This window comes from Papaver somniferum, chromosome 10 (assembly GCF_003573695.1).
Source record: "Papaver somniferum cultivar HN1 chromosome 10, ASM357369v1, whole genome shotgun sequence".
NCBI classification, from domain to species: Eukaryota; Viridiplantae; Streptophyta; class Magnoliopsida; order Ranunculales; family Papaveraceae; genus Papaver; species Papaver somniferum.
Window position 1 is genome coordinate 125391859 of NC_039367.1, and position 12312 is coordinate 125404170.

Here is a 12312-nt window from a genome sequence, read left to right on the forward strand (position 1 = left end):
CGTGTTGCACATGTCCATAGGATCGGTTCCCCTTTCTGTTATAAACCTTGCTGCACCCCATACAAGGATCGATTCCCCTTTGTGATGTGTTGCACCTCTTACTAGGATCGGTTCCCCTTTACCCAGTGTTAGGTCTTACAAACTACACAAACTCAATCATACCATCAGGTGATTACTTAAGATTGGTTTCACTAATAAAAGTCCTACCAATACAAAAGTCAGGCCGCATGTGAATAGTTTTACCAAGAACACAAACAAGTCATGAGCGGTTATACTAATCACACATATTGGTCGTTCATAAGATATGCAATGAAGAACAGTCCCAATAACGCCTGGCGATTTCCTTTTCGATTCACAAACAAAGTTCATGAACTTAATTCCTTAAAACACATGTAAAAACATTGTTTCCTAGGATGAAATCCTCACCTCATACCCATACATAATCACGTAGCATTCAAACGATTATGTCGATGTCTTATCTACAAAGTTTAATGATTAAGCAATAAACCTTGTATTGTATTCCTTAATACTATGTCTATCTAGAGTGTTCATGCTTCGCAGTTTTGTTTTCAATATGCACGACTTGAAAAATACGTTAGGGAATGATACAGTTCAAGTGAAATATCACTAACCTCAAACGGAAGGATGAGGTTGTGGTTGTATCTCCTTACTTCTTCACTTATTCAAGTCTTCGCAATACTTGTAATGTCTCAAATCCTAATACTTTCAAGCTAACCTATACGAAGTTGACTCTAGTACATTTAATCAAGCGACTCTTAAATGAGTTTTGGTTCACTAAAATATGACAACCAAACTTGACATACCAACGCTTGGTGGGTTCAACCGAGCTATTCTCTAACGGGGGTGGGTTGGGGGTGGGGGGGATTCTTATGTGTTTTTTCAGCAGTGTTGCCCCTACCACTAGGTACAGAAGTAACATCTCTAGACCAGGTATTACAATGTCCTCCACGCCTATGGCCCCTTCCACGATGGCCTTTTTGTCCTCTTCCACTGGGTTATTATTCCCACGTGAGTATGGAGCATGAGAATATGAATCAACATGTTTAACCCTCTTTTCTTTGTGGTGTTTTCCTTTGTTATCCTTGGCATAGTTAGCCTCAGGAATTTTCTTCTTCCCAACGGCGCTAACATTGTTGTTTGCTAGAATTTGATTGTGCCTTTCGGCCACCCGCAATAAGTTGATTAAGTTGCTAAGAGTTGCTATTATCTTATTATCAACCTTTATGCAGTATTGGTTGGCAAAATGACAGATGACAGAGGGAAAGTAGACAATGTATTTTGAATCATATCATCATCCGTTAGTTTCTTTCCAAAAAAATCAAGACATGCTTGTAGCTGAAGCATGTCTTTCCGGAAATCACTTACCTTCACATAATCAAGAAATCGAATGTCGTGCCATTGTTCATTCAACAGTGGGAGTAGGGAATCCTGGATGTTGCCAAAACGGTTTGCTAGTTCATCCCATAGTTCTTTAGGACACCTTATGTGATGGTATGCCCAAAGGAGATTAGGTTCAATATGTTTCTTCAAATATCGGAGAGCTTCAGCCTTTTCTACTTCAGTTGCTGGAGCAGCATTTTCGTCAGAAGAGGGTTTGATGGTGTGGGTGTATTCTTTTGCTACAAAAGCGGTATTCGCATCAGCCATCCAACGATGATACTCAAATCCTTATGAGTCTAATAGTACAAATTCTTGTCGGATTGACTCCATCTTGCTCATCCCTAAAGTATCCGATTGAAAATAAAATGAAGTACGGATCCGATGGATATCACATGCTGATTATCCCGTACTCTCTGAATTGATATTAACACAGGCAGTGATAAGAGCTCGTGCTTGATATTGTTTTGTAGTATAAAAGATATGAAAAGAGAAACAGACAGACAAAGAGAAGGATTCTATATTGATCAGAGATCTCCTGGTTACATAGATATAATACATATATATACATGGAGAAGGAAAAACCAAAAAACTAAAAGGAATACCAAAAGACATCTGTTTTGGACCGCATATCCATGGACATGGACCCTTTAACAGTTTTAGTTATGATAGTTATTGAAGGGTATTTTTGTTACAAATTTAGTCCTCACACCCGTCCCGGATACGATGTGATCGGGCCACATACAAAAAGTACCCGTCCCTCCAAATCCCATCAACCGTTCTATTTTTTAAGAAAAAGTAGGAAGTTAAAAAACTAAAAAAGATAAACAATTATATAATACTATTTATATGACGTGTCAGCATTTAAAAAGGGACCACATACTTCAACCGTTCTATTTTTGAGGAAAAATAGGAATTTAAGAAGATAAAAAAGATAAATAATTATATAATACTATTTATATGCCGTGCCAGCAGGAAGTCAACACGAAGTTAAGAAGCTAAGAAAGATAAACAACTATATAATACTATTTATATGCCGTGTCAACAGGAAGTTAAGAAGGTAAAAAAGAAACAATTATATAATACTATTTATAGGTGTCAACATTTAAAGAGGACCACATAACCGGAACCCATCCACAGGAGCCCTCACACCCAGTTAGGAGCCTCAATAATACGCTTCAAAAATAAATGTTTTTACTCATTTTTATGGAGATGTTCCTTGTGTTCTTAATAAATATTACTTCAAAAATAAATGATTTTACTCATTTTGACGGAGATGTTCCTTGTGTTCTTAATAAATATTACCACCGCTTGGTTTGAGTGTGTTTAATTTTCTCCAATTTTAGAGAGTCTGAAAAAGATATCCGGTATAAAAAGCATATACAGTGGATCAAAAAAATATACTCAAAACTATGCACAACCAATTCTCTAACACGGTAGATAAGAAAATATGCTTCAACAATACCGTGATTCATCCCAAAGCCATTTGTGTACCGGGTCACTCTGTCACAGAACTTCATCAATTTTACTTACAGGAGACGGTCTCGCATCCATCTGAAGACCAAATAATGGCGCAACACTGGCCAGAAACACATTAAATCATACCATGTCTTACACATGTAACAATCTGTAACAATCTGAAGTAGTTCATACTCATGACTAAAGCTTAAAAACCAAAAAGAAAGGACAACAGGAACAGTTAAGAATGAAAGGAAGCTTCTAGCTATCAGCAGCTCTGAACAGAGTGAGCAAAGACAGGAAGAGATTGACAATGTCCAGGTATAGTGAGACAGAAGCCCAGATGTACTCATCATAAGAGTAACGCTTGATCAGGTTGTCGGTATCATAAACGATATATCCACAGAATACTATTGAAGCGAGACCCCCATAAATCATCAAGGATATCCTCCCTAGTGGGAAAAATATCTGCAGAATAAAGAACAGGTGCAGCAAAGAACATCAGCAATCCAGCTTAGGAATACCAAGTATAATAAACATTCCCGACTAAATGCTATCAAAGAAAGAAAGAGAAACAATCAAGCGAAAATACAGCACAAACCTGAATTATAGAAAACACCATCAGTACCATGATGGAACCGAACAGGAAAGGCCCAAGGAAATTGAAATCATAGCCTCTCTTAGCCGCCCAAAATGTGTACATGGTTAAGCTTACCACCACCACTGCTGTTAATATTGCAGCCTCCAGAATAATCTTCCCTGCACGAATACAAAATTACTAGAACTTTTTAGTACATAATCAAAAGTCTGAAACAACAAAACCCCAAAATTACGCAGTTTCCTTCGGCTTTAACACCAGGAAATACTAAATCTAATAACCAACTGCATCCGCAACCTTTCTGACCATCTCATGCCTGGAGTGAAGTAAAACATAATAATCTATTGGCAGTATTTATAGATGAATAGTTTATCAACTACCAACCAATAACTACAGAACTACATGACCTACCCCAGTCTCTTAGGTCAATCCTTCCAGCCAACTAGGATACCACCATCTTTTCCCTTAGACCCATCAGTGAATGTTTGCAAACACTACACTGGAAACTATCAGCCCAAACCTCGTCAAAAACAGGTAGCTTAAGTGGCAGTGTCCCACTAAGAAGACCTAATCTCATGTTATAAGAATTTTACCCAAAACACTTCCCACACTACACTTCCTAATTGCAGTTATCTCATATTTTGTGGATAATTTAATACTGCCAAACTAAATTCTCTATGACAAGTTACGAAATAACCTAAGTAAAGAACAGCATTAACGAAAATTGAGAATGCTTGTTCATGTTATAACTTTACAACAGACAGAAAACAACTCCATATATTAAAGCAGCACCCACCTCCCAACATGAAACTATCAAAATTCTCAACTCATACTGAAAATTGGACTTCTTACCTTCCGTGAAAGCACAAGTTAATCCAATAGCCATGGCAATCGCAACCGTAAATATACCAAGAAGTATAAAATTCACTGGATGCTTCTGGTAATAGTATGATAGAGGACATAACACTGCATAATTTTCGAACAAAATCATCAGCCCCGAAAACAATCAAACATTAACTCAACCATTAAAAAAAAAACCCTAGATATGGAATTACTGGGACTTACCTATAAGGGGAGTGACGATGATAACAATGTAAAGTGCAAAACCAGGACTAGTTGAAACAAAGAAATGAGAAACAGGGTGAACAAAAACAACAATAGATGCAATTACTATTGTGAGAAGCAATTGCAGTGATAAGATTGAATAGATTTTCCTAATGAATGCCCATCTTAGTTCAGGACTTTCTAACATCATTGGATATAATGGTCGAGCCGCCCCTGATTCAAGATCTCCAGTTTTTCCATACGGCTGATTCCACATCTTCGCTGACTAAACAAGAATCAAAGAATAGAATGTAGGATTTTAGGTTATGAGATGATTTTAGAAGAGATCAGGCGTCTGGATACAATTTTAAATGACCAAGGAATTGGGGAATTCTGGTGTGGTGAAGAGAAGAGACCCACGGTTTTGGTTTTTAGAAATTTCGAGAGTCGTCGGGTATTGATTTGTGATGTGGATTATGACGTGGATAGCTTAATGGAGTGAAACGTGGATTCAAAAAATAAAATCGATGAGGAATTTTTGACACGATTTCTGACGTTCTAGGTTTCTCGAGAACAAACTTCTCCAATTTCTTTGTATCTCTTCGCCTCGAAGGAAAGTTCGGTTTCGGGCAATTTATGATGTGATGTTTACACCCATCTAACGGTCAATCATATATCTGATCAAAAACAAAAAAAAAACAAAAAAAAACACGGTCAATCATATACCATCTGAAGACTCTGCTCCAAGGCCCTCGGACCAAGGGGCTAGGAATTATCCGTCCCTGATATATTTGTGACTCCGATAGATTTATTCTTCACTTATCCTTGCTGCGAAGTCCATTCCAAGCAGAGAGGAAGCTGACTAACATTACGAGAAGACTCATGTGGGGTACAGAAGAAAACAAGATGAGAATGTGCTGGGTATTTTGGCACAAAATTCCCAAGACATTTTTTTGAAAATACTTCCTCAGTCCCGTTATTGGATGATCCATTGACCTAGTTCACAATTTTTAAGGCAAGAAATGGAAAAAAGTATTTTTAAGTATTTTTTACAATTATACCCTTATAGATACTAATTTGCAAAATTTCAAAGTGATTTATTTCTCAAATTATATCATGGATTTTTGTAAACTTTGTATCGTTGAAAAACAATTTAAAACACCTACATAACGAATATATACATGGATATCAAATTATACATATTTCTATATTAATGATAATCAATTCAAAAGGATAATTTTAGAAAGTTCCCCTTGTTTAATGAGATAGGTCAACTAATAGTGCGACAAAATTTTAAACTAAGTAGGTCATCTAATAGTGGGACGGAGGGAGTAAGATATATTAGCGCTGCGGTTATGATGTGGTCGGGCCACATACTTTGCCTTTTCTTTTTTTGACACGTATTATAAAGTAGAAAATAAATTCCAAAACAGTTTTATTACACAATTATTTAACTATTTTTATTTGTTAATTTCCTACTTTTTCTGAAAAAGTGAATTTTTTTGTGGGGATTTGGAGGGGGCAGGTTTTTAGTTTATGTATGTGTCAAAAAAAGAAAAGGGATCACATACTTCGAGTATGTTGCCCAACCACATCGTAGCCGGGGCGATGTATTAGAAACCAGAAAGAGCTTCTAGTCATTTGATTAAGTCTTATGTGAGGTCATCTCGTACACAGGATGCCCAACAATGGCTGAATCAGATGGATTAAGAGCATCAGAGTGTGACTACTATTTTTCCCATAGTCTACGTAATGTAAACAGCTAAGAGAATCCGATACTAAGTAGTAGAGATATATCAGTTGAACTGATATGGTTAAGTAATAGAAGGTACTCAAGATAAAGACAATAATAACGAACAATACCGAGGTAATGTAAAAGCTACTAAATTATCAAGAGACACGAGAGATTTCGTGGTTCGAATTTCGTCTACCTCCATGGGGTAATGAGTGATTGTTTGTATTAAGTGTGGTTGTTACAAAGATCTTAAATGCTTCCCAAAGTAATAAAGAGAACTCAAGCTATAGTAAATACTTAAGTTCTAAACATTAAAGAGTATAAGCTTAAGACTGGATCTTCTTTCCTTCGGATATTGAATTCCCTCATTTGTTGGTGGAGTTCGGTATTTATAACCCCTTCTGCTCCAGAATCATCTTCGTTGTCTTTGATTCCATCGTATCCTGATGTATCTTCCGTACAAATTGTACCTTCGTTGGCCGCACACTTTCTCTAGTCGAACTCTGCCACCTCAGCTGACCCACGTTCCCTCGTAAACTCCCCAACCTTAGTATAGGTTGTACCTTCGTTCACCGCATGCCTTTGCAAATCAGACAATGTCATCTCACTTTTCTCCACGTGTTTTGTACAAACGTATAGATAAGGGTTCGCGGCATTAAATGCTAATTAGATGCGTCATCTACCTCTGTCCCTTCGCCAGCTGCCACCACCCCAGACTAGGATTTACTTTATCATATGAGCCGTCGAGGTATCCTTCCTTGAGATGAGATAAAGCAGATCAGGAAGGGACCTGCTGCTTTTCAGATACTTGTGTATCGTCGGGGTCACTTTTGTTAACTTGCATACGACCGCTAGATACGTGCCACGTGTCCAAGAGAATATTGGTGTTCACAGTTTTCCCCTTTTCTTTCATATTTCACCATCAGTGAGATTGGAAGAAAAAACTCTTCTTAACGTCGTCACTTTTGCACGCACGGATTGGGTGGTCCCCATGTATCCTTTCATGCAATAATTGCCCCTTGGATTTCGGGACAACTAAATTCTTGGATTATCCATCCGCATATAAGAAGAACTTTAAGGAAGGATATCCATTAAATTCTTTTTTTCTCCTACTGTCGCTTTCCCTCTCTGTCCCTTTCACAGAGATTCTTCTTCTACATTTCGAACTGTTGGCTTTCTTTATCGACTCCCAAAAGCTTTCTATTGTCAGTGTTCGATCTACTCATACAAGTAAGTGAACTTCAATTCTTTTTAGTTCTTCTGCGTGGTTGTCTCATGCTTTTGGCTTTGGATTTTCATCTTTTTCTGCTGCTGGAGATGTTTGAATGCTTGCATGCATGGACTGTAACTTTCATTATCTTCTCCATGTCGTTTGAGAATATGGGTCTTGCTCTGTTTATGTCTTTATCATGATTTTCGCCATGATTGTTCCCGTTTTTGAGTTTGATCATGGTCGTCAATTATTTCTCCATCGCTCCATTAGAACTTTTCAAATGATTCTTTGTTTGTTTCCCTTTGGTTGGTTAAGTTAAACTCATGCCCAAAGTTTGGTTGTTTTTGCCCCAATCGAGTTTTTGGGTCATCTGCAAATTTTTCTTGCCATTTTTGATGAACTGTACTTCCTGTTGGTGTTAGGAACTATGAGGCTTCCGAATAAACCTACACGCAAAGATTCCAGGTCCAGATCTTCTGATGAGCCACCTCCGTGCATGGATCATCCTGATGCTACTCCCTCTCCGCCTCTTGAGGCTACTGAGATAACTGAGGTCGCTGAGGAACCTGAGGCGGAGGAGGTTGCTGCCAAAAATCTTCCCCCACCTCCGCCCCATGAGTTGCAGAGGATACAGCTTCATGACAAGGATAGCTACTCCAGTTGGTCCCTTACTGATATCTCCAAGCATATTCGTTTGCAGAAGTTCGAGATTTCCTTTGTCGATGGTCCTGACATCCTCACCGAGTCTTTGATCCGAATCTTTCCTTATGATGAGAAAAAATTGTTCATTAGTGTTGGTTAGTTGGTCGCAGGCATGCCTCTTCCTCTTTATAGAAGGAAGGATCCCTTCTACAACGATGTTTTGTCCGATATGGACGATCCTGCGAATAAGACTCAGGTGTGGGGGGTGATGCAGTATACTGGTAATTTCTGGCATGCCCTTCGTGAGTGTTGGTATCATAGCAAGGGTAAGACTACTCTGAATTCTTACGATCCTTTTTCTCCTAGGAGGTGTAAGCAAGAGGATTTTAGTCCTGCCAACTTCAATGCTATGTATGCTGATGATATTCAAAAGATTCCTTGGTGTGTTGGTCCGCGTCGTATTCATGTTACTGCTAAGCAGATCAGAGAGAGTAACACCCTTCGTTTGTTGGAGGATATTGATAAGACAGGGCTCACCACTATCCCTTACTCTGCTAAGCTCTTCATACCTTTGGATGATTGTATTCGTCTTGATCATGATAAGCATTGGGGACGTACCCCTCTTCGAGTGTCCTTGGGCCCGCGGGTTTACTACTGCAGATCCCAACGTTCCTCTTCCTGCTTCGTCGCTTCCTTCTAAGTATGATGGGTACCATCCTTGGGTTTTCAACACTTATGTTCCTGACGAGGTAACTTTTGAGTAGATGTCTCTGTTCTTCAATCTTCGTTATGTTGAGCCTTTTGCTGAGAATTTGAATGTTTCTCTTTACAGCCAGCCCCTGCTACTTCCACTGGGACTGCTTCTGGTTCCGCTGGTAACTCTGTTGCTACTCGTACGAGGAAAAGGAAGGCTTCGATTGAAGCTGCCAAGTCCACACCTGCGGAGGTAAGAATTATAACCCTACCTTCGTATACGTAGGTGCCTAGGTATTTTTCCCCTGATCCTTAGCTTTCGCATGTGTTCTTTTTCAGTCTTCCAAGAAAAAATGCAAGTTAAAAGATGTGATTGACATGGAAGCATCTGATGAAGACCCGAAGGCTGTTGAAGAGGAACTTTAGGATATGGAGGACATAGAGGATGTCGAGGATACTGCCCTTAGCCCTCATTTGGATGATATTGAGGAATACTTTACGAAATTAATCCTTATCCCTGTTCGTGTTGATTCTGTTGAAGGTGATAACCTTCACACTGGTGGTGGCTCTTTGTTGGTGAGCCAAGTGACCACTCAGGTTACGGAGATCCCTACTCTTTTGTCGGAGGTCTCTGCTCATCCAGCTCCTAGTAGTGTACAGTCTGTTGTTCCGGCTACCACCAGCGCCATAGTGTTGTCTTTGAAGGGTCCTTCGTCTTCTACAGCCACTTCGCATCATTTAGGTGGTTCGTTTCCAGAGGGTGCAAATCCCGTGGTAAGGGTCAGTAGCTCTGATTCACAGCCGAGAAATTGGTTGTGATTTCACTTGGCAGCTTCTCCTTCAATGCTACGCCTACCTAGTTGGGAAGTGCTCAATCTTTTTTTACTGCCCCCGCAAGCAAAACTGTTGGTCCACCGCCTTCGTCGCTTGATTGGACCAACCTTGGTAACATTCCTTCTGCTGGCGACATGAACTTAGGCGGCACTTCTGGCACAACATCTGTTTCTGTTCCCAGCTCCTCTAATATGCCGTCTCTTCGTCGCGGTGATGATCAAGTACTGGTACCCCATGCTCACTCCCAAGCGATTGGTGGGACGTCTGTTGATCAAGGAAAAGGTAAGTTACCTGAGAATTTGAGCCTTGGGATCTCTGAAGATGCCATTCTTGAAGCTATATTGCGAGATTCCAAGGGTCCTTTTTCTGCTGAGGTTGATCCGCATCAGTTGAGTAACTCTTTGGATATTGCTTCTAAGCTGGATGCTTTGACAGCTCAGTACCAGATGTCCAAGGACCTATTCTTCGATCCCGACTGTCTTCGTTCTTGCCAAAGCCTTGGTGACATCCGAAGGGGTAGTATTCAGGAAATGGAGGCTTTCATGGACAATTATGATGGTTTTTTTCCTCGTATCTCCATGTTCCCAGTAAGTATCTCATCTTCTTTGCCTTTTTTCTCCATTTTTGATGTTGTATGTTCTTACATCCTTTTGCTTGCAGCTTTGTAAGCAAATCAATGTCGGCTGTACCTGTTGTAGTAATTCGATTGCGGTAAATAAGGGTTCGTTGCTCAGACTTGTAATGATTTAAAAACATAAATATATATACAAACGTTTTTCACAGGATCAAGAGACACTAGGACTCAGGATTCCACCATAATCATTCACATAATCAATATATTTATTCCCAAAAAAATTATAGCTCACATAAAAATAGGGACTCTAATTCTTGCCAAGGTAGATTTTTAGAAGATTAACTGTAAATCGAAATCATGGCATATCAAAAGTACTAAGACCAAGCATAAACCATCAAAAGAAATGACAATCAATTAAGAAAAATCATAAAACTATTTATAAAAAGTGCAAGAAGTCATAATAAATTATTATATGCGTGAAATATGGCTTCTTCCATCATCCCAGTGTTGGGGTTTAGCTAATCATAATAATCATATTCTCAAAATATATTTGATGCTCAAAGTATGATTAAAAGAGTTAAAAATTATAAAACATTGTTTCTGAGACTCACAGAAGGCGTCCAGAGAAGAACGACAAAAGATAACTGCAGCTAACTGCGACACTTCGCTGATGCTGTTGACCCTGCTGAAAATAAGTCTGCCCTGGAGAGTCTGTTCTTCGTGTTCTTGAAGCTTTTTAATGGCAGCAGCAGCAACAGGTGAACATTGCTGTTTTTCCTTCTTCTTCGCTCCTCCTGGCTCTGGCTCGACCCCAAACTCTTGATAAAAACCTCTACCACTTCTCAACAGCCTTTATATACACAACAGGGTCCAAATAACTCGATTAAATCCGAGTTTATCTCCCTTTTTCTTCACGTGCAGTTGAGAGAGAAATCTCTTTTCTGTTGCTTTGTACGTGTCTATTAGCTATAAAATAGCCACCAAACTCTTCCTATGACTTGAACAGGACCAAATACATGTATATCCAGCGTGAAACTCTCCCAAAAATTTCTCACAAAATATTTGAACGTGAACAGCAACATACGTGTCCTGTATGAACTTTGATTGCTTCTCCCGGTCATTCCAGCCACTTCTGGCCCTTAAAATCACCCATGTTAGCTTCCTATAAGTCCATAGAGTAAGCCCAAACATTTCCAACCCTTTAATCGCACTATAGCTCCTTCAAAAATTCCGATCAAAAACTGCCAGTTAACAAACTCACTTTCCCGCCAAAACTTCATTTGAAATGTGAAGAAGAGGTGTCCCTTTAGCATCTGCCTGGAAATGGGTCACCCCTTAGTAATTAGGTTACCCCTTATCCAAAATCGAGGGTCCGTATAGTGAGTTTTTTGGGACATTTTCCGCACTTTTTCGGGGTTCCTCCGGGGTATTTCTGAGGTGCTTCCGGCACTCTATCAACGGAGGTCCAAACGCCGCATTTTCAGCCAATTTCGCCGCAAAACCTTATTCTTCTAAAAACACCTACAAATAAATAAAATACCATAATAAGTACAAAAATGGGTACTAACAATATATACAATTGGGCTATATTAGACACATAAATGCGTCTATCAAATACCCCCAAACTTATTATTTGCTAGTCCTCGAGCAAACCAAATAGAAAATAAAATCCTAACTCACTGTCGCAGGCATCGTCGATTGCATTTAGCGTATGCAATAAGCCTTTAAACCCCTAGGTGGCCCTAGTGGCGGAGTGTTGTCTCCGGAGGGCTTACTAGAGATGTACCCACAAAACCTTTACTCCTAATTGGTCACAAGTATTCAAAGAGCTATGAGGACATACATATTCTCAACCTATCTCCAAGTAAGTCGAATGCCAGAGAAATTAAAGGTGTCAGCTCTAAAGCTGACTAAAGAAAAGGGGAGACACATCTGCACGACTGCTAGATAAAGAGATATCCGCTATACAGCTAGATAAACATTGTAAGATACGTCCGCTGCTTTACAGCTGGATAAGATTAGGAGAGAGATAAAAATGAGAGGGACATCTGCTACACAGCTGGACTAATTACGTGTGATGAGTTAAACCACTGCTAGAAATATCTTGTGCCAGATTGAAAGCA

The 12312-nt window shown here is 39.4% G+C and overlaps 1 protein-coding gene across 1 annotated transcript; it reads right to left on the reverse strand.

Annotated features, from left to right (window-relative positions):
* Positions 1–2839: 2839 nt before the first annotated feature.
* On the reverse strand, positions 2840–5074 carry LOC113319202 (protein LIFEGUARD 2-like). The gene is made up of 4 exons (XM_026567475.1): positions 4520–5074; positions 4307–4420; positions 3458–3615; positions 2840–3324 (listed from the first exon to the last, which is right to left on the reverse strand). Exons 1-4 carry the CDS (start codon positions 4773–4775, stop codon positions 3118–3120), a joined length of 735 nt encoding a protein of 244 aa, XP_026423260.1. The 5' UTR covers positions 4776–5074; the 3' UTR covers positions 2840–3117.
* Positions 5075–12312: the final 7238 nt, after the last annotated feature.

Bases quoted from the DNA above. Each gene is read 5' to 3' on its own strand.
- LOC113319202 (XM_026567475.1), bottom strand. From the start codon at position 4,775: ATGTGGAATCAGCCGTATGGAAAAACTGGAGATCTTGAATCAGGGGCG. The intron at 4,421-4,519 runs GTAAGTCCCAGT...AAAATTATGCAG, and splicing joins CATCGTCACTCCCCTTATAG to TGTTATGTCCTCTATCATAC. The intron at 3,325-3,457 runs GTTTGTGCTGTA...TTTATTCTGCAG, and splicing joins TGGTGTTTTCTATAATTCAG to ATATTTTTCCCACTAGGGAG.